Genomic DNA, 27487 nt, shown 5'->3' on the forward strand with positions numbered 1-27487 from the left:
GTACACTATTCTAAATTACAATCTCTTTTCTACAGTTTCTGTCTACTTGTAACAACATCACTTCTTTTTCAAGTAACAGCTCGCACAGTATACATAACACCTGATGATGATAACTCGACCAACACCATTAACACATGTGCTCTATCACACTGTATCAGTAATGCCCAATGGTATTTCACTTCTAACACCCAACTGGTATTTCAGCCAGAAATTTATTACCTTAAAGAAGATTTCATTTTGAAAAATAAGAAATATATTGCAATTAACGGAAACAGCGGCATAATAAAATGTGCAAGTTCAACAGTTGGTCTAGCAATAATTAAAGTCACAAACATTGTTATAAAAGATATACAACTAGTAAATTGTGGCAAAAATTATACTGACATTTTATTGGATTCTTTTAACTACCTCACTGTTGATGTGCAAAAGCTTCATTGGCATGCTGCAATACAGTTACATAACTGTACATCTTTAGTTGTTAACAATATATCAATAACAGTTGAGATTGGTACCCATGGAATTGTGGTTGTTAATGCTGTGAAAAATTCTGAGTTTAACAATGTACATATCACTGTTTTATCTTCACAATTATCAAATTCTACTACTAGTGGAGTGATGATATTCTATTGTAATCTACGTTTAGATATATTTTGGACTCAGTTATACAACAGTTTAGACATAGACAACTTTGTTTTTATGCATGGGAGCAAAAGAATCCAGAATGCATTCTTCATTATGTTTTATAGAAATAAATTAGAAAATTATGTCACAATTACAAATGTCATACTAAGAGATTTATGCAATGTAAAAGCATTGTATTATTATAGTTATTTCAATGTTGAATCAAGTGAGGTAGAATTTAGAAACTGCTATATTGGCAACAATACCTATACACAGCCATCTGTACTGTTCACCTTACAATCATGGCTCAATGCAGATAATTCCCTCATTCTTTGTAATGTTACAGTTTACAAAAATGCAAACTTAAGTTCAGTGATAACAGTTGAAAATGGAATTTTCAGCAACACTTTCAATGTATTCATTACAAGTTCTATTTTCACTTACAATCATGTTATGAACATCATTAAAGATATACATTATGTATATATAAATGAAGAGTCAAAGCGGCCTACCAGGATAGTCATTTATAGTACCACTATTTCTTCAAACACACACAGAAATGGTATTGGTATGATATCAGTACACTATGGGAAGATTGAAATTAGTGAAGTGGAAATTACAAATAACAGCTACTATGAGAACATTGTGGAACTTGATTTTTCTTACATGATAATTAAAGATTATTTGCACATTACATGCTAGATATATTCTAAAAATTATGGAAACTTCATTTATTTCAATAAAGTTCAAGAGTATGCTTAAAGTAACAAAGAATATAGTATATTCAGAACTGACAAAGGTATTTATGAACACAAAGCAGACAGAATCGCTGTGTTATTTTCAGTTCGTAGCACTACGCCATCCATTATTAGGTAACTCAACTAAGATAGAAATAGTGTACAACATGCACACTGCACCAGCACACTTAATAAATCACAAAATGTACTTTAGAAACTGTGAATGGATTTCAGGTTATGTCACTGGTAAACTGATGGAACCTACTCCACATGATGTTTTCAATAAGGTTTTAAATATATCAAATTCAAGCATTGACAAACAATATATGGGAATAATTCCTTCAACTATTTGTAAGTGTGCAAATGCAACTACATATGAATGTACCTCACATAAACTTGGTCAAGTATTTCCTGGGCAAGTGTTGAAAATTAACTTGATTGTACCACGATTGTTATTATCAAAGCATTTAGTGATATTAATTGCTGAGACTGCACATTTACCACCAAATGGTTGCAGAGTTGTTAAAGCTAGTGACATAACACAGGCACATACAGATACTGGTTGTAATCAGTATAACTACACTGTGTGGTCTGATAAAACTGAATGTGAACTATATCTGAGTGCTGAGGGAATATCTGAAATATTCTATGTTAAACTACAACCTTGTCCAGTAGGAGTTTCATTACAGAGTCATCTACAAGGATGTCATTGTGATACAGTGTTGGATTGTGATGTTATCTCTGTCACTATTTGTAACTTAGTTGATAGTACTATATTACGTCCTGCTAACAGTTGGATATCAGCTGATACTGTCAATGGCTCACACAAGTACCATGTCTCCTCTCAATGTCCATATGACTACTGTTTACCCTACTCATCATACCTCAACTTGTCCACTCCTGACATGCAGTGTCAGTTTAACAGGTCTGGTGTGTTATGTGGACATTGTCAACAAGATCTCAGTGCTATATTTGGTTCATCTAGGTGTAAACATTGCTCCAACATCTACTTGTTGATCATAGTACCTATAGCAATAGCAGGTATTGTGATGATGATGTTATTGTTTGTATTGAAATTGACTGTCACAAATGGAACTATTACAACCGTCATCTTCTATTTCAACATCATCAATACAAATTATTCAACTTTGCTACCCAACTGTTATTCACCTGTTTGTGTATTACTTTCCATAATGAATTTGGATTTAGGCATTGAGACATGCTTCTACAATAAGATGACTGGCTATGCTAAAATATGTTTACAATTGACTTTCCCATCTTTCCTCATAGCAATAGCATTAGCACTGATTATTGGTAGTCGTTACTCAAGCAAAGTACAGAGGCTTACAGCCCGACAAAGTTTACCTGTGCTTGCCACACTCTTTTTATTGAGTTATACTAAAATATTATCAACAGTATGTCATGTATTATTGTTTTATTCTAATATTACTCACCTTCCAAATAAGCAGACACAGTTGTTCTGGTCAACAGATACAAGTGTTCAGTTGTTTGGGATCAAATTCACAATACTGTTTGTGACCTGCTTATTTATCTTTATAATATTGTTGCTATTTAATATGCTCCTGCTTTTCATGAGGCCACTATTACGATTTAGATTTGTTAGCAGTTTCAAACCACTACTTGATCCATACCTTGGTCCATACAAGGACAAGTACTACTACTGGACTGGACTACAGCTCTTAATGAGGGCTGTGTTTTTTAGCTTGTCAGCTTTTAGAAAAGAGTTCAGCCTCATTAGTGGAATAATCATATTAGGAATCTTACTCTGCATTCAAGGAGTTACACGGCCTTTTAAGAGCAGATTCAAGAACATACAGGAATCTTTTGTTCTACTAAATCTTCACTTACTACATTTAATTGCATTACATGATCATTACAACAACACAAGCACTGCAGTACCACAGTACCTCATCTTAGTGGTACTCTTGTATTTCATGTTCTTCATAATGTACACCTGTATAACTATGACGTGTGGGAGTAAAATCAAAAAATTGAATGAGTTCATCATTAAACATTTAATCAAGAATAAACCAACAAAACCAGTTGAGCTATGCATGCAAAAGACTACCAGTGAAATTCCAGATGTGACATTCAACTATAAAGAATTTCAAGAACCACTTGTTGCAGTAACTGATTAGCATTGCTTGTAAATGAACTATGATACTTTCATCAACAATTGACATGATAAATTTGCATATACATGTATACACCTGTAGTAGAGCTACCATATTATAGATGAATGACTCAATATATGAATCAATAGTCAAGCAAGTGTATATTGTAAAAAATTAAATTAAAACCAATTTGAAAGGAGAGTGACATCAAGTTTCCTTTTTCACTAGTACTAATGATCTACTATTCGATAGTATTCATGATAAAATCAGTAGCTAGACTGTCTGTAATAAATTTTCTTTAATCAATAAGCTGATCATGAGATGCAACAATCAGGGGCTGGCAAGGGGAAGGGCACAAACAGGCTAAGTTGTAGGTGGTTGGGAGAGCAGATTCTCTTCTTAGTGGTGTCTCACTGTTGATTTTCCATTCTAGCCTTTGCAGATAGTTGTGAAGTATTAAAACCTGTTTTAAAGGCTATGAATGCCTTAAATACCAGTAACACAATAATTATTTTTGAGGCACTTAGTAAATATGAAGTTGTTGGACAGCTGCTTTAACTTTGGTTTCAAGTGAATTTGTGATAAATGGTTTCATGAGTTATAATTGATTTTGGCCTGGAAAGATTTGGTAGTTCATAGCTATGGCTCCTCAACAAAAAGGAAGGTGGGAGGAGAGGTATTTGCCCCAAATTCCTGATCCTGTATATATTCCCATTAACAATAATGCACATAAAGCTATATCATATATAAAATTACAAGCACAGCATACACAACTTTGCATGTTTATCTAGTTATGTTGTTTATGAAATCAAATGCTCCTAAGTGTGGGATAGAACCAAGTTATCCTTGAAACAGCTATACCTCCATATTATGAAACATTAGGGAATGTTTGCAAATCCATGAAATTTTTATTGCAACAATGCATGACCTCGAAAATATCCCCCCGACCCCCTTGAACTATTAGGCTATACAGTAGGTAATCTCACATGAAAATCAAGCCACATGTACAGTGATGCAGTATATCATTAAAAAGACATAGGGCAATAAAAGGTAGTGAAACAAGATAACATTATAATATTATGAATGATGGTATTACATCATAGCTACGGGGGAAACCCCTACATTGGTATGTCATAACAGTTACTTTGTTCAATTCCAAAGTAAGACCAGATTTCAAGTCTACAGGCATCAAGAAAGTTGGGAAAGTATTGTAAGTTGATGTGTGTGGAAGACATCTTCTAACAAAACTGCTAACATTTTTTATCCACCCAAAACACCTTCGCTGTAAAATAATACATCCAAGAAACTACAAATATCTGTAACCCACAGCTCAGTTGTAGAGAAAGACCTCATTAAAGTAAAAATAACTGGTATGTAACTTAACGAGCTGATATCTGGAGTGGCCAAGAACCAATCTTACTGTCATTTCCAAAGTTTTATTCCATGCAAGAACACCTTGACTGTAAACAGGTGTACCCATGAAAGCAAAAGTAACCGGCAACTGAAACAACTGATATGTGAAGCAGTCAAGAATCAATGTTAATATGTAACTAATTGCAATTAACAGAAAAAATTTAACATTGAAACCTTTATCGTTCAGCTGTGTTCAATATTCACTTTTGCTGCATCCTAAATTAATTTTAATTGGCTGGTACTTTGGCCGCCTTTTTTTTGCTCTATACAATGACTATTTAAAAAAGTGACCAAATTATCAGCCAATTAGAGTAAAAAAAATAATTTGAAGATGAACAAAATGGCTTAAAATGGCAGATTTCAGTTCTTTAAAAAAATACTTTTATCAAGTCCTTTTGACTTCATCTTTGGTAGTGGACCTAAACTGCTTCCAAATTAACTTCTAAGGCTTCTTTTGAGGTTGGAAAAGGTTTATAAAGTGGTATTTAGTTGAGTGTTCTATTAGGATTTTGGAAAAATATAGGTGATCTCTATTATGAACCACTACCATGGTTCATGATATGATTTAGCATCAGAGAATCAGGAAAATAGCTATTGGTGTTGTCACCTGGCAATTTCAGTATTGCATTATTATAAAACATTCCTAGGAATGCAATATTATAAAATACTGAAATTTCCAGGTGACAACACCAATATTTTCCTGATTTTCTGATGCTAAATCATATATTAATAGATTGCTGACAACTTTTGATGCTATTCAACAACAGCAGTCTTTTCTCTTTTCACTGCTGCACCATGTTGCCTTAAATTTGCATTCCCATATGTTTGCAATACATTATATTCATTTTTTATCATAACGTCGTAACCCTTCTTCTACAGACAAAGTTGGCAATGTAATCATAATGTTTGCTGTTATATGGTTAACTAATTGTCAACAATTATTTGAGACTATATACAACAAATTCTTATACAATATAAACTGGACTGATATTTGTAACTACTGTACTATACTTGTGAACTACATACTTTTGCATACATTTGACATAATATAGCTAAAATTAATGCTAACTGTATGTGTCTTCGCTGATCCACTATCGGAAAAGTCACATAGTCGGAAACCTTATAATTTTAGCTAAGGCCATACCTATTTGTGACTGAATTTTGAAAGATCACCCATATGGGCGCATTTGACACCTAAAATATTTAATAATCAAATCACAAACTTTATAGTGAAAATCTACTTGTTAGTGGTTGTAAGCTGTTCTCAATGCCTTAAATTACAAGAAAATTCTTGAAATATTTTAAAAACTGTGCTCTGCTCTTATTAGCAACCCACTAAACACGAAACTTCTAATTATTTCACGCGTGCCCATATGGGTGATTTTCCAAAATTCGATTTGATCTTATGTTGTCCGGGCCCGACCGACTACATTTTTCTTCAAATGAAATAATTTTGAAAATCACTTGTGCGGATCACGTGTACTTAATTAAAGACAACACATCCCCTCGTGATATAGTCCAAAAGGGACCATTGAAGATCATCCAATGCTCTAAAATTGTAGAATACGATGGGAAAGCTCTTTTGGAGATATCTGATGCTACTAGAAGAGTATGAAACCTAGATTTTTAACTGTGTATGTACTATTATAGCTACATTCATTACTTGCATTTTGTATGCTTGTGTTTAAAATTTTTATCATTTTCATTTTCAAACCGACCTACCTACCCAAATTTAAAATAATTTTGCCCGCGCAACATAACATCAAATAGGTATGGCCTAAATATGAGGACATCAAGTATCAACGTGACCTTAGCTAGTTGGATTCGGTCCATGCTGCAAAAACTCTCAGGTACGTACGTACGTAGTCAGATTCTCCTAAGTCTAGACTACAATGGGAGGCGCCATTAATGGTGGCGCTTAGGCGCTAGTGGCTAATATTTAAACTAATTTCACGCACATAGCTAAGGGTGTGGCTGTTGATTACGTAATAACACCTTTTGTTCACGATGTTGGTAAAAACTACCTTGTTTCTCATCTTGATTTCATTAATACAACCCAATAACATCGATGCTGCAAAGCCCAACGTATTAATGTTTGTCATTGATGACTTGGGATGGAACGATACCAGTTACAAAGGATCCGACATTAAAACACCAACCATTGACCAATTTGCCAACGAAGGAATTCGATTGCAACAATACTATGTTCAACGAGTATGTTCTCCTACAAGATCTGCTATAATGGCTGGGCGTTATCCTTATCACATGGGATTAGCGAGGACTACAATTGAAAATGGAAAACCTTTTGCTTTGCCCTTAAACCAGACAACAATTGCCAACGAGTTAAAGAATGGCGGCTATTCTACTCATTGTGTAGGGAAGTGGCACCTCGGAATGATGAAATGGGAATACACTCCAACATACAGAGGATTTGACAACTTCTATGGTTACTATGATGGAGCAGAGGATTACTTTACTCATTCACGCAATGAAGGGCGAAAGTTTATTGGGTTAGATTTGAGGAACAACACAACACCAGTTACTGACAAGAATGGAACTTACAGTACTTTCCTGTTTACTGATGCTGTTGAGCAAATTATTGACCAACATGATAGTGACAAGGGACCTCTCTTTATTTATACAGCCTACCAGTCTGTACATGGTCCATTAGAAGCACCTCAAAGTTACATTGATGATCCTGCATGTCGATCCATACCTTATGAAAATCGACGTATATTTTGTGGGATGTTACGAGCAGCTGATGAAGGAATAGGCAACATTACTATGAAACTGAAAGAAAGAAATTTGTTAGATGATACAATAATTATATTTACTGCAGACAATGGAGGACAAACAGCGAAAGGTAGTAGTAACTGGCCATTGAGAGGTAACAAGGCTACTGTATTTGAAGGCGGTGTTCGTGGTACAGGATTTGTATGGGGCTCTAAATTGCCAAAACTGAACTATGATAACGATCAGTTGATTCATGTGAGTGACTGGCTACCAACAATAGTAGAAGGTATCGCAGGGTTAGAGCTTGACAGGAAGAAATGGAAGTTAGATGGATACAATGTTTGGCCAACTATCACAATGAACAGTCAGACTCCTCGCAAAGAACTTTTAGTAAACCTAGATCCCCCAAAGAATGGCTTTATGGGTCAAGCAGCTATGCGGGTAGGAGATTGGAAACTTATTGTAGGGTTACCAAATTGCAGTTTAGCACCAGTAAAAATTGGTGATGGCTGTCCTGATGGATGGGTCCACTTGAACGGAACAATTGATCTTCCACCGTACACTCCATCCTTCACATGGCTATTCAACATTAAAGAAGATCCGAATGAAAGGAATAATGTTGCAGACCAACATCCTGACATTGTTAAACAGTTGAAGGAGAGGATAGAATATTACAATTCTACACATATTGAGCAATTAAACCCTCCAATTGATCCTAAATCGAGTCCATCAAATTTTAATGGTATATGGACACCTTGGCTGGACTGAAATTTGTTTAATTCTTTCTGCTGAGAGTTATATACTGTAGAAGTACTTGAAATAGATTTTATTAATATACAGTAGTTTGTTTTAATGCATATTGTACATACTTTTACAGTGTGTATACAGATAAATATCTGTATAGCTAGTACATGGCTAAAATATGTAAATCATTCTGGTAACAAAATCTGAGAAATTATTATAATTATTGTGTCTGTGTACTTTGTCATTGTGCCATATCAGGGGCGGATCCAGACTTATGGAAAGGGGGGGAACAAAAATGAACTGAGGCACTACATTGTCTCTGGTTTGATAAGGTGAGACCAAAAAAAAAAGGTCACAGCCAGCTGCCAATAGCTGCCCACCTCACCAACCATGCATTTATAGCTGATAAAGTACATAAAAATCCTTAAATAGCTCACTACACACTGTTCTAATACTGAGATTGCTTTATTTGAGTGATTGCTCTATTAGAGTATCTCAATCTTGCTATACTAAAAATTTTTGGAGGGCTCTTGCCCTTTGATCCCTCCCCCCCCCCACTGTATCTGCCCCTGCATATAGTGTAGCTACATTGAAGTAACTGATTGGAGTTTGCAACATCAAGTACTTAGTAAAGTTCATCAAATGAATCATTGTGCATGTACTGTGAGGGTTTTCATTGAGTGGTACACCAAGTTTTTAAAAGCACAATTTCTAAACACAAAATGCATGAGTCATTAACTATAATCTTATTTATAAATATCTCAGATCTGAAATTGTATTTCAAAGGTTGAAGAATACTATCCATGACCATGCCTTGTATGCTGTACACAGTATTTGGATCACAGAAGAAAGTAACAGCGATGCAAGAACAACAACAACAAAGTGGCATTACTTTACACAATTATACATACCGCAGGGAATACTGGCATACACTTACAAATGTATAGCTATGTATGTCAAATGTTACAACTGACTACTACATGTTAATTCTTTGTTATGTATGTGCATGACATCTTTCTTAGAAGCTATATAAACTATAGTTGTTAATCACTGCACGTATGGATGCATTATTTGTTGCATCACAAGTTTGCAATTTTAGTTATAATAATATAATGGTATTTCAGTTGCATGCAATAAGGAAAATACCCTGGTTTGACCCCTAAGTGTGGTCCATGTATCGAGTCTTGCTGGAAGTGAATTTATCAGCCCATATGTTTTACAGTATTTAAATAACATTTTATCATTCATATGCTCATGATCATGGTAAATTTCAAACACTTCTGTCTGTATTCACCCTTCAGTGTATGTTGAAAAATCAAAAACCAAATATATCAGCTAGTAGTAAAACTGCATTTTTAACATTTAAATAATAGCTATATAGTTAGACTTTGGAACATGAGATTCTGTACATGGCATTAATTTTATAGTAAACCAAAAACTTTATGTTAAGTGAAGAGAGGGCACTATTGCAGGGCCTATACTATAAAAACTACACTGTACCTGTGTTTTGAATGCTATACAGTAGACAGTAAAATTAGTAGAAGGTAACGTATTCTAAAGTATACCTTTATAACAGTGGTGCATGTGTATTATTGCTGCATTTTGTATTGACCCAGAGATTGACATTTATTGAGGTGAATTAAAAGGAGATATATGTACTGAATAGATCCAAGTAAGCAGCCAATCAAATTTGAGTTTCTGGTAGTCTACTGTATGTACAATATTTCAGCTTTAATGGAAAGAAAATCTTAATGCATGAAAAACTATTAATTTTGTGATTGAAATATAAAAGATTGGACATTAGTTGCTACATTCCCTCTACAGATAAAGAAATAGTATTCATGTGGTTTTGGATACAGGCTAATCTCTAGTGCTGTAAAATGCAATTTCTTTAATAATCTAACAAGCAAAATTACATAGCCATACTTAATATGCAACTGTACACCCAACCATGTAACTCTCACAGATTTAAAACAACTAACTATCCTAAGTTAATTCTTTGCTGTATGATATTATCTAATCCAAAACAGCCAAGCTGTAAAAACAGTGTGCGGCCCTCAGAAAGGCTATGGTGAAAAAAGATGTGAAATCCAAGGTGGCGGCCAAGAAATGGCTGTGATGGTAGGTTAATGGTAAAAATTTTAATAATGACAATTCAGGTAAATTTTGTGAAGCGGCACAAAAATTCACCTGAATTGTCGTTATTAAAATTTTTACCATTAACCTACCATCACAGCCATTTCTTGGCCGCCACCTTGGATTTCACATCTTTTTTCACCATAGCCTTTCTGAGGGCCGCACACTGTTTTTACAGCTTGGCTGTTTTGGATTAGATTTCATTTCTTTTTGTATTTGTATACCCCAAAGCCGGCCTATGGCCAGCTTTGGGACTTTTTTAACCTATGTTTTTTTTCTTTACTACAGGAAGAAGAAAAGATGAAGTAGATGTACTTTAAATATTTTATCAGTAAATGTACAAATTATATATATAATACATATGGGACCGGATTTGCGAAAAGGGGCCTTCCATACACATCCAATTTGCCAACTTTGACAATTGATAACTTCAGAATGGAAAGAGCTATTGCCTTGAAATTTGGGCAGTGGTGATTTCTTTGCAGCTGAACTCTCCACATGATGATTTCTTTGTAGCTGAACTCTCTACAAGATAATTTCTTCTAGCTGATCTCTCTACAGGGAGATTTGTTTGTAGCTGAACTATCTACAAGGTAACTTCTTCTAGCTGATCTCTCTACAGGGTGATTTGTTCGTAGCTGAATTCTGTACAGGTGATTTGTTTGCAGCTGAGCTCTTTACAAAATGGTTTCTTTGTAGCTGAACTCTCTACAAAGTAACTTCTTCTAACTGATCTTTCTACAGCGTGATTTGTTTGTAGCTGAACTATCTACAAGGTAATTTCTTCTAGCTGATCTCTCTACAGGGTGATTTGTTTGTAGCTGAATTCTGTACAGGTGATTTGTTTGCAGCTGAGCTCTTTACAGAATGGTTTCTTTGTAGCTGAACTCTCTACAAAGTAACTTCTTCTAACTGATCTTTCTACAGCGTGATTTGTTTGTAGCTGAACTATCTACAATGTAATTTCTTCTAGCTGATCTCTCTACAGGGTGATTTGTTTGTAGCTGAATTCTGTACAGGTGATTTGTTTGCAGCTGAGCTCTTTACAGAATGGTTTCTTTGTAGCTGAACTCTCTACAAAGTAACTTCTTCTAACTGATCTTTCTACAGCGTGATTTGTTTGTAGCTGAACTATCTACAAGGTAATTTCTTCTAGCTGATCTCTCTACAGGGTGATTTGTTTGTAGCTGAATTCTGTACAGGTGATTTGTTTGCAGCTGAGCTCTTTACAGAATGGTTTCTTTGTAGCTGAACTCTCTAAAAGGTAACTTCTTCTAACTGATCTCTCTATACAGGGCAATTTGTTTGTGGCAGAATTTTCTACAGGGTGATTTCTTTGCAGCTGAACTCTCTACATGGTGGTTTCTTTGTAGCTGAACTCTCTACAAGGTAACTTCTTCTAGCTGATCTCTCTACAGGGTGATTTGTTTGTAGCTGAACGATCTACAAGGTAACTTCTTCTAGCTGATCTCTCTACAGGGTGGTTTCTTTGTAGCTGAACTCTCTACAAGGTAACTTTTCTAGCTGATGTCTCTACAAGGTGGCTAGTTTGTAGCTGAACTCTCTACATGGTGGTTTCTTTGTAACTGAACTTTCTACAAGGTGACTTCTTCTAGCTGATTTTTCAATAGGGTGATTTGTTTGTAGCTTCACTCTCTACAAGGTAACTTCTTCTAGCTGATCTCTCTACAGGGAGATTTGTTTGTAGCTGAACTCTCTACAGGTGATTTGTTTGAAGCTGAACTTTCTAAATGATGGTTTCTTTGTAGCTGAACTCTCTACAAGTTAACTTCTTCTAGCTGATCTCTCTACAGGGTGATTTGTTTGTAGCTGAATTCTGTACAGGTGATTTGTTTGCAGCTGAGCTCTTTACAGAATGGTTTCTTTGTAGCTGAACTCTCTACAAGGTAACTTTTCTAGCTGATGTCTCTACAAGGTGGCTAGTTTGTAGCTGAACTCTCTACATGGTGGTTTCTTTGTAACTGAACTTTCTACAAGGTGACTTCTTCTAGCTGATTTTTCAATAGGGTGATTTGTTTGTAGCTTCACTCTCTACAAGGTAACTTCTTCTAGCTGATCTCTCTACAGGGAGATTTGTTTGTAGCTGAACTCTCTACAGGTGATTTGTTTGAAGCTGAACTTTCTAAATGATAGTTTCTTTGTAGCTGAACTCTCTACAAGTTAACTTCTTCTAGCTGATCTCTCATACAGGGTGATTTGTTTGCAGCTGAGCTCTTTACAGAATGGTTTCTTTGTAACTGAACTTTCTACAAGGTGACTTCTACAAGCTGATTTTTCAATAGGGTGATTTGTTTGTAGCTTCACTCTCTACAAGGTAATTTCTTCTAGCTGATCTCTCTACAGGGTGATTTGTTTGTAGCTGAATTCTGTACAGGTGATTTGTTTGCAGCTGAGCTCTTTACAGAATGGTTTCTTTGTAGCTGAACTCTCTAAAAGGTAACTTCTTCTAACTGATCTCTCTATACAGGGCAATTTGTTTGTGGCAGAATTTTCTACAGGGTGATTTCTTTGCAGCTGAACTCTCTACATGGTGGTTTCTTTGTAGCTGAACTCTCTACAAGGTAACTTCTTCTAGCTGATCTCTCTACAGGGTGATTTGTTTGTAGCTGAACGATCTACAAGGTAACTTCTTCTAGCTGATCTCTCTACAGGGTGGTTTCTTTGTAGCTGAACTCTCTAAAAGGTAACTTCATCTAACTGATCTTTCTACAGGGCAATTTGTTTGTGGCTGTATTTTCTACAGGGTGATTTGTTTGCAGCTGAACTCTCTACATGGTGGTTTCTTTGTAGCTGAACTCTCTACAAAGTAATTTCTTCTAGTTGATCTCTCTACAGGGTGATTTGTTTGTAGCTGAATTCTGTACAGGTGATTTGTTTGCAGCTGAGCTGTTTACAGAATGGTTTCTTTGTAGCTGAACTCTCTACAAGGTAACTTCTTCTAACTGATCTTTCTACAGGGCAATTTGTTCGTGGCAGAATTTTATACAGGGTGATTTCTTTGCAGCTGAACTCTCTACATGGTGGTTTCTTTGTAGCTGAACTCTCTACAAGGTAACTTCTTCTAGCTGATCTCTATACAGGGTGATTTGTTTGTAGCTGAACTCTCTACAAGTTAACTTCTTCTAGCTGATCTCTCTACATGGTGATTTGTTTGTAGCTGAATTCTATATAGGTGATTTGTTTGCAGCTGAGCTCTTTAAATAATGGTTTCTTTGTAGCTGAACTCTCTCAAGGTAACTTCTTCTAGCTGATGTCTTTACAGGGTCACTAGTTTGTAGCTGAATTCTCTACATGGTGGTTTCTTTGTAACTGAACTCTCTACAAGGTAACTTTTTCTAGCTCATCTTTCTACAGGGTGATTTATTTGTAGCTGAATTCTTTACAGGTGATTTGTTTGCAGCTGAGCTCTTTAAAGAATGGTTTCTTTGTAGCTGAACTATCTACAAGGTAACTTCTTCTAGCTGAAGTCTCTACAAGGTCACTGGTTTGTAGCTGAGCTCTCTACATGGTGGTTTTTTTGTAACTGAACTCTCTACAAGGTGACCTCTTCTAGCTGATCTTTCTACAGGGTGATTTGTTTGAAGCTGAACTCTCTACAAGGTAACTTCTTCTAGCTGATCTCTCTACAGGGAGATTTGTTTGTAGCTGAACTCTCTACATGATGGTTTCTTTGTAGCTGAACTCTCTACAAGATAACTTCTAGCTAATCTCTCTACAGGGAGATTTGTTTGTAGCTGATCTTTCTACAGGGTGATTTGTTTGAAGCTGAACTCTCTACAAGGTAACTTCTTCTAGCTGATCTCTCTACAGGGAGATTTGTTTGTAGCTGAACTCTCTACATGATGGTTTCTTTGTAGCTGAACTATCAACAAGGTAACTTCTTCTAGCTGATCTCTCTACAGGGTGATTTGTTTGTAGCTGAGCTCTTTACAGAATGGTTTCTATGTAGCTGAACTCTTTACAAGGTAACTTCTTCTAGCTGATGTCTCTACAGGGTCACTAGTTTGTAAATGAATTCTCTACATGGTGGTTTCTTTGTAACTGAACTCTCTACGAGGTAACTTCTTCTAGCTGATCTTTCTATAGGGTGACTTGTTTGTAAACGAATTCTCTACATGGTGGTTTCTTTGTATCTGAACTCTCTACATTGTGGTTTCTTTGTAGCTGAACTCTACAAGGTGATTTCTTCTAGCTGAATTATCTCTTTCTATAGTTGCATGAATTCCCTACAAGGTAACTTCTTCTAGCTGATCTCTCTACAGGGTGAATTGTTTGTGGCTGATCTCTCTACAGGGTGGCTTGTTTGTAGCTGATCTCTATACAGGTTACTTGTTTCTAGCTGATCTCTTGAATTCTCTTCGGGTGACTGCTCTATTAGGATGACTGCTCTATTAGGATGACTGCTCTATTAGAGTATCTCGATCTCACACTTGCTACACTAAGTTGGATTTCGTGTTATAACTCCGTGGTTTTAAGTCTGATTCTTCTACACCATTGAAGAGCCTTTCTAAGATGATAACTCCATCTGTACAGCGATTTTCAAAGCATTACCCCAAGCGGTTTACCTGGTAGGCGTGGCAAGCAGTCGTTTTTTATTAGCTAATCTCGATTGCGTAATTGTTACACACTGTTGGTTTTTTCGTTGTATCTTCCTGGTTTTTAGCTCGATTTCTTTCAAACCACAAAAGGTTTGAGGTTCAATAGTTAACCTATTCACCCACCGATTTTCAGCTTCTTCCCATACGCGGTTTACCCTGTAGGCGTGACAACATATTGGTGTTAATTTTCGTGAATAATCGCTCATAACTCTTTGCCTGTTTATCGTATTCCAGCCAAAGTTGGTACCGAGATGCGCCTTTATATCCCCCTTCTGTGTGCCAAATTTCAAGGCAATCGGATATGGCGTGCGAGTTTTATAGCAGTTTTTGTAAGTGTGCGACAAGAAAAAGAAAAATAAGAAGAAGAAGAAGAAGAAGAAGAAGAAGAAAAAAAAAACGAAGAAACTGAGCCAATTTTTGAAGTCGCATATCTCGGGAACGCGCGAAGCGATTTCGCTCAAATTTGGAATGTGGAGTGCTGCAGTTGGGGGGCATGTCCACAGCAAAAATCGTCTTGTTTCATCAAGGAAGCACAGAGCTACGGAGGTGCGAAAATTGCGTTTTCTTTCTTCCTGTCAATATACTCACGGGTGTTACGCGCCGGCTTCTTGGGCCGCACGACACACTACCGTGTGTCTTGATCTAATCCAAAACAGCCAAGCTGTAAAAAATGAGTGCAGCCCTCAAAAGGCTATGGTGAAAAAAAGATGTGAAATCCAAGGTGGCAGCCAAGAAATAGCTGTGATGGTATGATAATGGTAAAAATTTTAATAATGAATTTTGGTGTCGCTTGGCCTTGGCCAAAAATTTACCTGAATTGTCATTATTAAAATTTTCACCTGTGGTCCCTACTATACAGTTACTATCGTACTGTATGATGATTGGTAGGGAGTTCCAAAGTCAACATATTCGATTAAAATAAAAATGACATTCTCTGTTGATGGAGGATACATTATGGTGTAGCTTGACTGAATTGATACTCTGGGAGAAAAATATGTACGTAAGAATTGATGTTATAAAGCTTGGGGTTGGATTTTTCAGACAGTTGATAAAAAACATTGTTATTTCGAAGATATACGTACATTAAAGGTAATAATAAATTTAGATTTATTAGCCATGTTTTGTAATCTGAGGTGAAGTCATGTAAACTGTATTTGGTTGCCCCACGTATGTTGAAGCTGTTAAATTTTAGAGATGTCCTTCAAAAGGTAAGGTCAACATACAGGTGCACAATATATAAGCTGTGATCTAACTAAGAATATATAGGACTGTAACTGATGGAACAATAGTTTTACTAAACGTTCCCCAGAGTTTTATAAGCTTTCTTAAGGATGTAGTCATGATGTACATTTAAGATTATCACACCTACTGGCAGGTATTTGCGTGAATGGGAGGAGTTTACAGGATTGCCATCGATGCTGTAATAAGCAGACATGGAGCCAAGTACATTTACATGTACTTAAAGTAAAAAGTACAAGTACTTTTGAAATTTCCAAGTATAAGTACTCCAGCGGCAATCAAGAGAGTACTTAAGTAAAGTACAAGTACATGGTGGATGTACTTAATTAAAGTACAAGTATATACATTTTGCTGTAGTACAATATATAGTGTATTCAGTGTATTGTGGTACTGTATTTAAGTGTGCCTAGTGGGATTTGTACTTTCAGGTTTTTGTCAATTCTCTCTCTTAAAATGTACTGACCTAAACAGCAGCATTGTTTTTGTTTGCCAGAATGCTATTACATCATTAATCATGGCTACATGATTATAGTAATATAAGGTTAGGGAAGGCACTAGAAGAATTGTAAACTGCACCTTCATACAATTTTGTTACTCTCATTGCACACCCACTGTGTACAAACTACGTACAATTTTTGCAGTACTTAAAATATTCAAGTACATACAAGTACTCAACAAAGTACTTGAGTATAAGTAAAAGTACAGTTAGGCATGCGTCCATTATGCCGGCATAACTTCGGGAATAATAGGTACTGAAAAGCATTGGGGAATATTCCGGAATAATCGGATGAATTCTAAGAATACTTGGAACAAAATTATAAGTTTTTGTTGTGGTGTAGTGTAAAAATCTTTTAGATTTACTACCAAAACAGTGCAAGCATGAAAACGATCGAGATACTCTAATGGAGCAGTCAACTTGAGTCCATAATTCTAATAGAGCAGTCACTTGTTTAAAAACCCTAACAAAAATAGTAATTTGGCACACATATTTGGGAATAATTTGAGAATAATAGGCAGACTTAGGAATAAATTTGAACATAATAGGTGAATAAAAAAAGAAGTGCCAGAAAGAATAATAGGAAGATTTTGGAGCATAATAGACTTAAGCCTAAGTACAGTGGGAAAATCAAGAAAGTATTTAAGTGAAGTGCAAGTTCTTTCAAATCCGTACTTAAGTGTACTTAAGTACTAGTATCATGTACTTGGCCCCATGTCTGATAATAAGTTGTAAATTTAAATGAAAGATGAGTACTTATAGAGGAATGAAATGATAGAAGGTATGTTGCGTTCAGCCTTTTAGATCATGTTGTAGAAGCTACATATCACTAGTATGGTTATGTACTGATAATTCCTATTATTCCGAATGATATTATGCAATTGATACTGTAATGTGGATGTTGAAATCATAATGTTTCCATTTGTAAGTGTGCTTCAAGAGGGTGATCCATCACAGTATGCCGTGCGATCCATCATGGTGTGACATTTCTGACTGTTTTGTTAGATTACCTCAATATTTTCCTGACACCTTGGGCTGTCAGCAAAACGAAATGGTACACAATAAAGGACAAAGGTAAGTTGATGATACATGCATCTTACGTACTGCGGTATGCCACAAGATGAAAAGAAATTGAACAGTGAAAAAAATAAACCCCATTGCCTTAGCTGTTATTGAGTTATGCTTGCCTGAAGGCATCATGCAGTTAGTCAGTAGAAAATTCAGTTGAATAAAATAATAAAATTTTGTAACAATCTGTTAAAATTCAAAGCATTTAGGGTCATACTGAAGGTACTTTTGGGAATGGTTATACCTAACCAATCAAGGTTCCAGGATGGTATTGTGAAGCTGTTTTTTTTTGGATGATATTTTTGGTCAGAAAAGCCCAAACCTCCATGATCCCTATAACACATTTCTATCATATTGTATGATGAACATTGTTTTTCCCTTTCCCCAGAGTTCTAAACTATATGCCTGTATAAATTGTGCCTGAATTGTATATTTGTTGTTGTGCAGTTGTTACAGTATTTTCTACATTAAGCAGTATCAGTGTATGTAAGAAGAGTCAGCACTTTTTCAAGCTGTTTTCACATTCTTTCTTTCTTCTACTTTTTGTGCTTTGCATGCTTGATTGAAATTTTCACCTGAAGTGCATATCCAACTATGTATATACTTTGGCACTTTAAATTACCGTAGAGACAGTTGTTTGTATTTGCATACTAACTTACTCTATTTTTATAGCTACCTTGTTACATATTGTGTTGAGGTAGTACCATATGGACTTTGTGGTTGGAATGTATACAAAATAGGTTGTGTATACACATATGAAAAGCCATTAGCTTCCAAGCACAAAAAAGAACATTGCCAACTGGGCAATTGGAAACGGAAACCGAAGGTGGAAATGGTCAAATCATCATATAAACGTACCCTAGAGTGAAACCCTTTTTAGTTGCCACCTTCTTATAAAGACCACCTCCATACAAAGACCGCACAGTAAAGATAGCTGACCTTATAAAACCATTTCATGGTCCGCTGAAAGACCACTCTCTTTACAAAGACCACCTCTCACATTGTAATAAGATTCCAAGCATGTATTCCATGACTATTGAAACAGCTACATGTAGGCTCTTACGGTCCTAGGGTAAAACCTCACTTAGTGTCACTTTTAAAACGACAACCTCTGTACAAAAACCATTTCTATACAAAGGCTATAGGTTCTAAAGATAGGTAAGGCTACTTCGTGATCACCTTTTATAAAGACTACCTCTTTACATGGTAAATTGGCCCAATAAAAATCCCATTAAATATCTAACATTCTGCCCTGTACCAAAGCTGAGCACTAGGCATTGGATAACTACTGTATAGAATGCTGTATATGAAATTGTTAATATATCACCACTTTTATAATTTGTATAATTCTTAGTTGTTCATTATTATTGTCATTCTCATACAGCTGTACCTGTAAGAACACAACAAAGCTGAAATGAATATCAAAGTCACTAAATCAAGCAATAATTCAAACAATTTTAATATGTTTTTTGTGTGATTGATTAATGATATTTAAATTGATACGAATATATATATATATATACTGAAACACACTTAATTACAAGTATAATTGAAAATAAATTGCTAAAATCTGGCCATAAATACCTAAATGTATTGCAATTTTAGTAAAGCTTAGTTCCTTTGTTAAAGTATTTGAATACTGACTGATATCACATGAGGTATTCGAATACTAGCACCATCAAGCGATTGGATCAAACATTTGTTTCAGCTCTTATAACACAACGTTCCAATATTGTTCGTATCTACTCATGGTACAATATTAACTTCTAGGCGTATGTTTCAGACACTCAGGTTAGGTTAGAAACATGCAAAAAATGTACAAACACCTGTATATATTAGTCATAGATAACATAATTATACATTGTCAATATAATCATTTTGCGACATCATAAGCTGGATTAGTATCCATTCTGATGGTGTTACTGACAGTTTGAGCACTACTGTAAGTTGGATTAGTGGTATCAATTCTAGCAGTACTGTAAGTTGGATTGGTAATATCCACTTTGGTAGAGTTGCTGTCAATTTGAGTAGTACTGAAAGCTGGATTAGTATCCATTCTGATATTTCCACTGTCAACTTGAGTAGTGTTGCAATCTGGATCAGTGTCTGAATCCATTTTGATAGTGTTGTTGCCAATTTGAGTAAAACTGTAAGATGGATTAGTATCCATTCTGATATTTCCACTGTCAACTTGAGCAGTGTTGCAATCTGGATCAGTGTCTGAATCCATTTTGATAGTGTTGTTGCCAATTTGAGTAAAACCGTAAGATGGATTAGTATCCATTCTGATATTTTTACTGCTAATTTGAGTAAAACTGTAAGATGGATTGGTATCCATTTTGATTTCGTCTTGACCAATTGGATTAAATCGACTACTTTCACTTGTAGAACTCTTCATATTCTTTTCATACTGATGCTTGTAATACAGGCTGATAATGATGATATTGATTAGTGTAGTAACAACAACTGTGAAAAGAAATGTTCCCACTATACTGGTAGCAACTGCTTCTGCTGTTGAGAAGTCATCATTTTGCTCACCTACAAGTGATAGAGGCATTATATGAATAAACTTGAATTTTAAAGCAAGAGAATTATCACAGAATTGTAACATGGTTATAACTAGTCTACTTCTTATACAATAGAACACAGACATCACATGCATACACGTAATGTAACATTAATCAGAATAGATATATCACGTGACTCTGTACATGTGCTTTTGAGAAGTGTTGCATTCAAGGTTGTATTTGGTGTTACTGTATAACCCTCGAAGCCCATGCTACATTGGTGACAGGAGTGGGATTACTGATAACCATAGGCTATTTATCCTGGTACCGTGGGACGGATCGTACTGTGACCGTAAAAGGTACCCCAAGAGGCAAGCACACCAGTAATAGTGAGTAATTTTTGTTGCCTGTCTCTTTCGTAGCCTCTAGTTTCCACAACTCCCGATGCTATGACACACAGGAACTACTGTTCCCTGAACTAGTGGTAGAAGACTTTACCAGAAGTTGGACCCACTTTGAATTTGTGGCCACCGCCAAGGAGTGGAATGAAGCTAAGCAACTCACTGTCATCCCAACTCTGCCCAGGGGTAAGCTTATATATTATTATATTGAGCTTGATGATACCACTAAGGCTGACCTTAAGCTTCTGAAGGTGGCTTTACAGAAGAGGGCTGGGAAAAAAAGGACCCCTTAGTCGCTTTGAAATATTTTAACGAGAGAAGCCAGAGTGTAAATGAGAGGGTTGCTGACTATGCTTCTTCCCTGAAGAAGTTATTTAAAGTTGCATATCCAGGGGAAGCGATGACTTCTGCTGTACTACTTCAAAGGTTTCTTACGGAACTGTGACCAGAAATAAGCCGCCAATTTCTACTACGAAAGAAGCCTTCCGATTTTGCTTCAGCCCTTGCAGATGCTGTGGATATCGAACAAACCCTTAAGTTCAATGGAAGTGATGACAGTGATGCTATGTCGCAACCAAAAAGGAAACCAGGGTTACCTGATGCTGCTAAGTTCCTTGGGAGAACTAACTAAGCAATTGGCATCTCTAGAAATGGCTGTATGAATGTCACAAAGATCTTCAAATCCACAATACCCAAGGAAAGCCTATGCTGGTGGACTGGGCCAAGGGCAGAGACGGGACCATCATGAGTGCCCATGCTATAATTATGGAGAGGAAGGCCACTTGTTAGGAACTGCCCTTTAAACTACTATGGGCCAACATCGCAGGTGGGTGAGAGCTGACCCCACCAGCCATAACCCACCAAGCACAATGTAAGGACAGTAGTGAGTCACCACACATTAGTACAATATTACGCATTAATGGTTTGATAGGACACTCTCTAATTACTTTCATACTAGACTCAAGAGCTGTAATGTCCATAGTACAATTAGATGCTATTGCCAGTGAGTTTCGTGACATCGTCAGCACCTGTAGGGGCAAATGGTTCTCCCCTGGATGTGGTGGGACACGTTAAGATTCCTGTTATCATTGGAGCCTTTAATACTGAGCAGGTATTTGTAGTTGTTAGCAAGTTAACTGTTGCACTGTAAAAAAGGATTTTTCATTTTAACAAAGAACTTGTTATCCCTGCTGCAAAAAACAGCAAACACTTCATTTATTAAAATAACAACGGGGAATTTTTGTTGTTGTAACATAATTTTCTTGTTAAAGTAAAAAATTGTCGTTACACTAGCAGTCACTTTTCGTTAAAACATCTAGAATGTTAAAACAGCAATTAACAGTTCTGCTGAAACAACGTATGCTTTTTGTCATTTTTTGGCATTTTTTACAGTGTGATTGTCTGTTAGTAGATTAGTTGTTAGCAAATGAGGTTATAATTAATTACAAGTGTCATTGTGTAGTGATCAAGGGTAATGAAATACCACTTACAGTACTTTGACTAAAGGTATATTACAATTTTCTCCATGCTATACCACAACTGTGCTTGAGACTGTCATTATCCCTGGCTGATCGGTTCAGCTGATTAACATTGCTCTGCCGGAGGAGGTCAAGTTGAAAAGTCCATTAAGTGCTTTAATTGAGCCACTGGCTACTGCTAAGCTGCCACAGTACCTTCTTGCTGCTAGGACTCTTAGCCCAGTTTTGAATAATCATGCACTGATTCAGATCATGAACATGAGCCCCACCTCTGTGAAGCTCTACCAAGGTACCAAGATTGGCGAGGTGACACCTTTGGCAGACATACAGCTGTATATCTTGTGGAAACCCAGGATTCCAAATCACCTGCTATTAACACATATGAACTTCCTAACATCGACATGACAGGACCAACCATGTCACCTTCCCAACACCAGGAATTAATGGCCTTGTTTAAGCAGTATGCTGACTTGTTTTCCACTGAAGATGATTCCCTGGGGCGAATTTCCGTGGTAAGACACATCATACATACAGAGAGTCCTCCCATTCACCAGCCAGTGCGCCGTCAACCTGTGACATTACAGAGCACTATAAATTCAGAGGTCCAGAAAATGCTTCAGCAGGGAATCATCCAGCACAGTTTTAGTCTGTGGTCATTGCCAGTAGTAAGGATAAAAAAGAAAGATGGAGCCTGGGGGTTTTGCATAAGTGACGTACCGTGATGCATATCCTCTGCCACGGATAGATGCCACTCTGGATTCCCTGGCTGGTGTAACTCTGTTTACTAGCCTAGACCTCTTATCCGGCTACTGGCAGGTAGAAGTTGACCCATCTGACAAGAAGACTGCGTTTTCAACCTCTCAAGGCCATTTTGAGTTTAACCTTATGCCGTTTGGCCTCACCAATGCTCCTGCAACCTTTCAATGCTTAATGGAGTGTATTTTAGCGGGTTTGTCTGGTGAACAGTGTTTGATTATTTGGACAATGTAATCATATTCAGTGCAATATTTGAGGAGCATTTGGAATGATTAACATCAATTTTTGAAAGGTTTCAGTCAGCTGGCTTAAAGTTGAAATTAAAGAAGTGTCAATTTGCTCAGAAGCCAGTTACTCATCTACTGTATGTAGGTCACATCATTTCCGATAAGGGAGTTGAACCAGACAAAGCAAAACTAAAAGCGGTCACTAACTATCCTACACCTGCTGGCAACAAGGAAGTCAAAAAATGTATTGGACTGTCTAACTACTACAGACGTTTTATCCCAGGGTATGCAAACATTGCACCAGCTACTAAGAAAGAATCCAAAGGGCTTTCATTGGAGTGAAGCTTGTGATTCCTCATTCAAAACTCTTAAATTCAAGCTCACCTCTCCACCAATTCTAGCCTACCCCAGGTTTACCGGCACATTTATAGTGGCCACAGATGCTTCTGATATAGCTATCGGTGGAGTTCTCAGCCAAATACAAGATAGCTGCAAATGTGTGTAAGCTTACTGGAGTCGGCAGCTGCAGAAAGCACAGAGAAATTATTCAACAGTATTATTAATATTATTATTAACACTTTACAGTGACCAGCACTGAAGGTCTGACAGCAACATGTGCTGCAGCCTTAGGATTACCTAACCTAATTTCAAGGACTTAGACTTAATGACTAATTTAATGACTTAACTTAATGACTAATAGGATGTAACAGAAAAGGGGACAAAGTAAAGAAAAAATTCCTCCAACCCCAGGATTTGAACTGCAGGTCACCTAATAGAATGTGAGGCCCTTGCTGTAGTGGGTGTAGTCAAGGAATTCTACCCATGTTTGTATGGCTTTCCTTTTCAGCTTTTAACTGATCACAACCCTCTAACTTGTCTCAAGAGCATGAAGGACACAGGTAGTCATCTTACCCGCTGGTTGTTATTTTTGCAGCAATTCAATTTTACAATTGAGTACAAAAAAGGAACCAGCAATACAAATGCTGATGCCCTACAAGGAGGCCTCCATGTGACTTCTCATCAATAGCAACCATAGCTACTGAAATGTGTCCTGCCTCCACCAACTCAGTTGTCCAAGCCCAGCAGGAAGATCCCCAACTTGTTCATCTCAGACAACACCTGGAAAAGAATATATTTCCACAAGAGTTTCCTCCAGGCCTTCGCAAATGTTTTGTCAGAGATGGCCTTGTTTGTAGACAATACACAGATGCAAGCACCTCTTTAACTTACAAACAAGTGATAGTCTCTGCAGGCTTACAGAATATGATACTCCAGGAAGTACATAACCAACTGGGTCACTTGGAAGTAAAGAAGACCTTTGACCATGTAAGAACACACTTTTACTGGCCTGGATATGAGCAAGATGTAGAACGCTAGGTGAAACAATATAACCAATTCCAGAGGTGCAACCCTCCTCATTCAACTCCTGTTGCACCTTTGGGTACCATTCAAGCCTCTCACCCATTTGAAAAGATTAGCTGGGACATTATGGGACCTCTTCCAACATCATCACAGGGTAACAAATACACGTTGGTGGTCACTGATTGGTGGTCACTGATTTGTTTACGAAATGGGTAGAAGCTTTTCCCCTGAAGGACACAACCACTATTACATTAACAATTATCCTACTGAATGAATTGTGTGTCGCTATGGTGTACCCACAAGCCTTCACAGTGACCAAGGAGCTAATCCGTGCAGCAGTGTCATCCACTCTTTTTGCCAGATGTTGGGCATTACAAATACCAAAACATCTGCATACCACTTGCAGGGAAATGGTTAAGTGGAGCGATTTAATCGCACAGTGGAAGCAATGTTATCCAAGATGGTCGATGAGAACCAGCATGACTGGAATTCCCAACTTCCTAAGGCTTTTTGCTTATAGGACTGCAGTTCATAGTCACTAAGTTTAGTCCATTTCGCCTCACATTTGCTCGTTCATCCCAACTTCCTGTTGATGTCATCCTTGGACGATTACAATGTAGTAAAGTTTCTTCTTACCCCTAATTTGTATAAGAAGCGCATCACCAAATGAAAGCCTCTTACACTAGTGCTAGAGAGTAATAATGGACACAACATGCATGCCAACAGCAGACACATTATAATTGTGGTGTTTCTGAGGAGTTCCAAATAGGTGACAGAGTGTGGTTGTACACTCCCGTAGCATCCAAAGTACATACCAAGAAGTTTGCATCCTTCTGGAAAGTAGTGCTGTACACCTACAAAATTTTTGTCACTGGTTAATTGCCTACCAATAATTGGCAATAACTGGTTAATTGGTTTGTGTGTATATTGGCAGACACAATATGTACTCAACAAGCCTGCTGGAAGGTTTAGGGTGGTACAAAAGTGACCATCAACATCTTGTCCAGCAATTACAGCTATTACAATCACATATTTACACATGCTTTGAGGTTATGTTATGATGTTAACACTTGTCAGCAGGGGTAATTTATGGTTTACCAAGGGGGCACCAGCGCACTCGATATCAGACCACTGAGAGCTCACAGACCCCCCAGCTTGATATGATGACTTTGTTTGACAATAACCTTGTGAGGACACAAGATCTAGGGGGAGGATACTGCAATATGGTTATAACTAGTCTACTTCTTATGCAATAGAACACAGACATCACATGCATACACATAATGTAACATTAATTAGAATATATATCACATGACTCTATACATGTGCTTTTGAGAAGTGTTGTATTCAAGGTTGTATTTGGTGTTACTGTATAACCCTCGAAGCCTGTGCTACATAATCACCAGGCATAAAATAAACATGCTCTCCATTAGCTTAGGCAGCCTTGCTCTGTATGGGTTGGACATGCATTGAACGTATGTGCAACACATGTGAAACCTTTTGGCCAACATGTAACATAAGCATGAAAACAGGCAACTTACTGTACATATACATACATGGTAATAGAATCGAGTTTGTTTTAAACATAAATAAAAATTTCCAATACTGCATGCTAATAATCACACTTCCACACACAATAAATAACCTGAAGATATTGCAGTTGCTACATTTATCATTTCAGACAACCCAACTGTAGCTCTGTTAACAGCAGACACTGTAATTATGTAGGTTGTGTTACTCTTCAGATTGGAAAAAGTGGCAGACAAATTCATTGCTCTGATGGTATCATTCACTATGTTGCAGTGTCCATCAGATGATATCACAACTTGGTAATATAACACTTCTCCACAATAAGGACTACTAGCAGGATCCCATGTTACATTTATTATGTTTGGAGTGTAAGTTGTGTTTGTAAGGTTGGCCACACCTAAACAAACATAAAAAGCAATTACACACATACTGTATGTGCGTATGTACACACACACACACATGTGTATATGTATGTATACAGCGCAGGCATACAAAAATGTGACTGCCTCAGCAAAAACCTGACTTGTTTGCACAAGCATGCGTTTTGACTTTAGAATAAACCAAAGTTTTAAAAGAATCCGTAAAATTATGCATGCTACAAAGAAAATACACAAGATTTTATCAGGCCATTACTCAGAGAAGGAAGTCTCTAATCGATCACCATCTGATTCACCTGCTCATGGAGAATTCGAAAACCTTTGTTTTGTTTCTGTAGCCCCAACGGTATGTGTCTCATGTGTATTTACAATGTGGTGAGATTATTGTCATATCTTCAATTTTAACTGCCTTCCTACCGTATGCGTAAGGGTAACACATAATCTTGGCACACATCACACTCATATTCCAGCAGTTATGACTAAAACAAGTGTTGAAGAAACTGTAACGGCCAATGTGCCAAACAAAAGTGTTGAAAAATGCAAACCAAAAAACACCAGTCCAGTAGTCCATTCCAATGTAAACAAGTATTTAAAGGTAAATTGTGTGTTGGCTGAGTGACTGGCAGGCACATCAGATCAACAAAATAGTTTGTCTGACATTTGTATGATCATTGCTGAAAAATTATAACCATCTCTGCAGATAAAAGTAATTTATGTATCCCAACTACTAATACTAAGAAGTGAAGAGGTTATTACGCTTAATCTTCAGCAATGTTCAGTCAGCATTTCAAACAAAGAGCAGTACAAGAAAACATTCATGTAATCAATCCAGTTACTATGAAAAATACAGATGATTCCCATTGTTACCATGATAGTCAGGTAGGTATGAATCAACATCTTGTGCTGTC

At 36.8% G+C, this 27487-nt stretch overlaps 1 protein-coding gene and 1 pseudogene across 1 annotated transcript in view; one reads left to right on the forward strand and one right to left on the reverse strand.

The window, feature by feature from the left end:
• Window positions 1-6885: 6885 nt before the first annotated feature.
• Window positions 6886-8611, forward strand: LOC136250202 (arylsulfatase J pseudogene; annotated as a pseudogene).
• A 10967-nt stretch (window positions 8612-19578) lies between these two features.
• LOC136264320 (uncharacterized) overlaps window positions 19579-27487 on the reverse strand; it is a 32961-nt gene continuing 25052 nt past the window's right edge. Inside the window, exons 3-4 of the mRNA XM_066059040.1 lie at window positions 26318-26599; window positions 19579-20479 (exon numbers count right to left, since the gene is read on the reverse strand). Of these exons, the coding sequence (XP_065915112.1) occupies window positions 19815-20479; window positions 26318-26599 (947 nt within the window). The 3' untranslated portion in view covers window positions 19579-19814. The remainder of the gene's footprint in view (window positions 20480-26317; window positions 26600-27487) is intronic.

Source organism: Dysidea avara, chromosome 1 (assembly GCF_963678975.1).
Source record: "Dysidea avara chromosome 1, odDysAvar1.4, whole genome shotgun sequence".
Lineage (NCBI taxonomy): Eukaryota > Metazoa > Porifera > Demospongiae > Dictyoceratida > Dysideidae > Dysidea > Dysidea avara.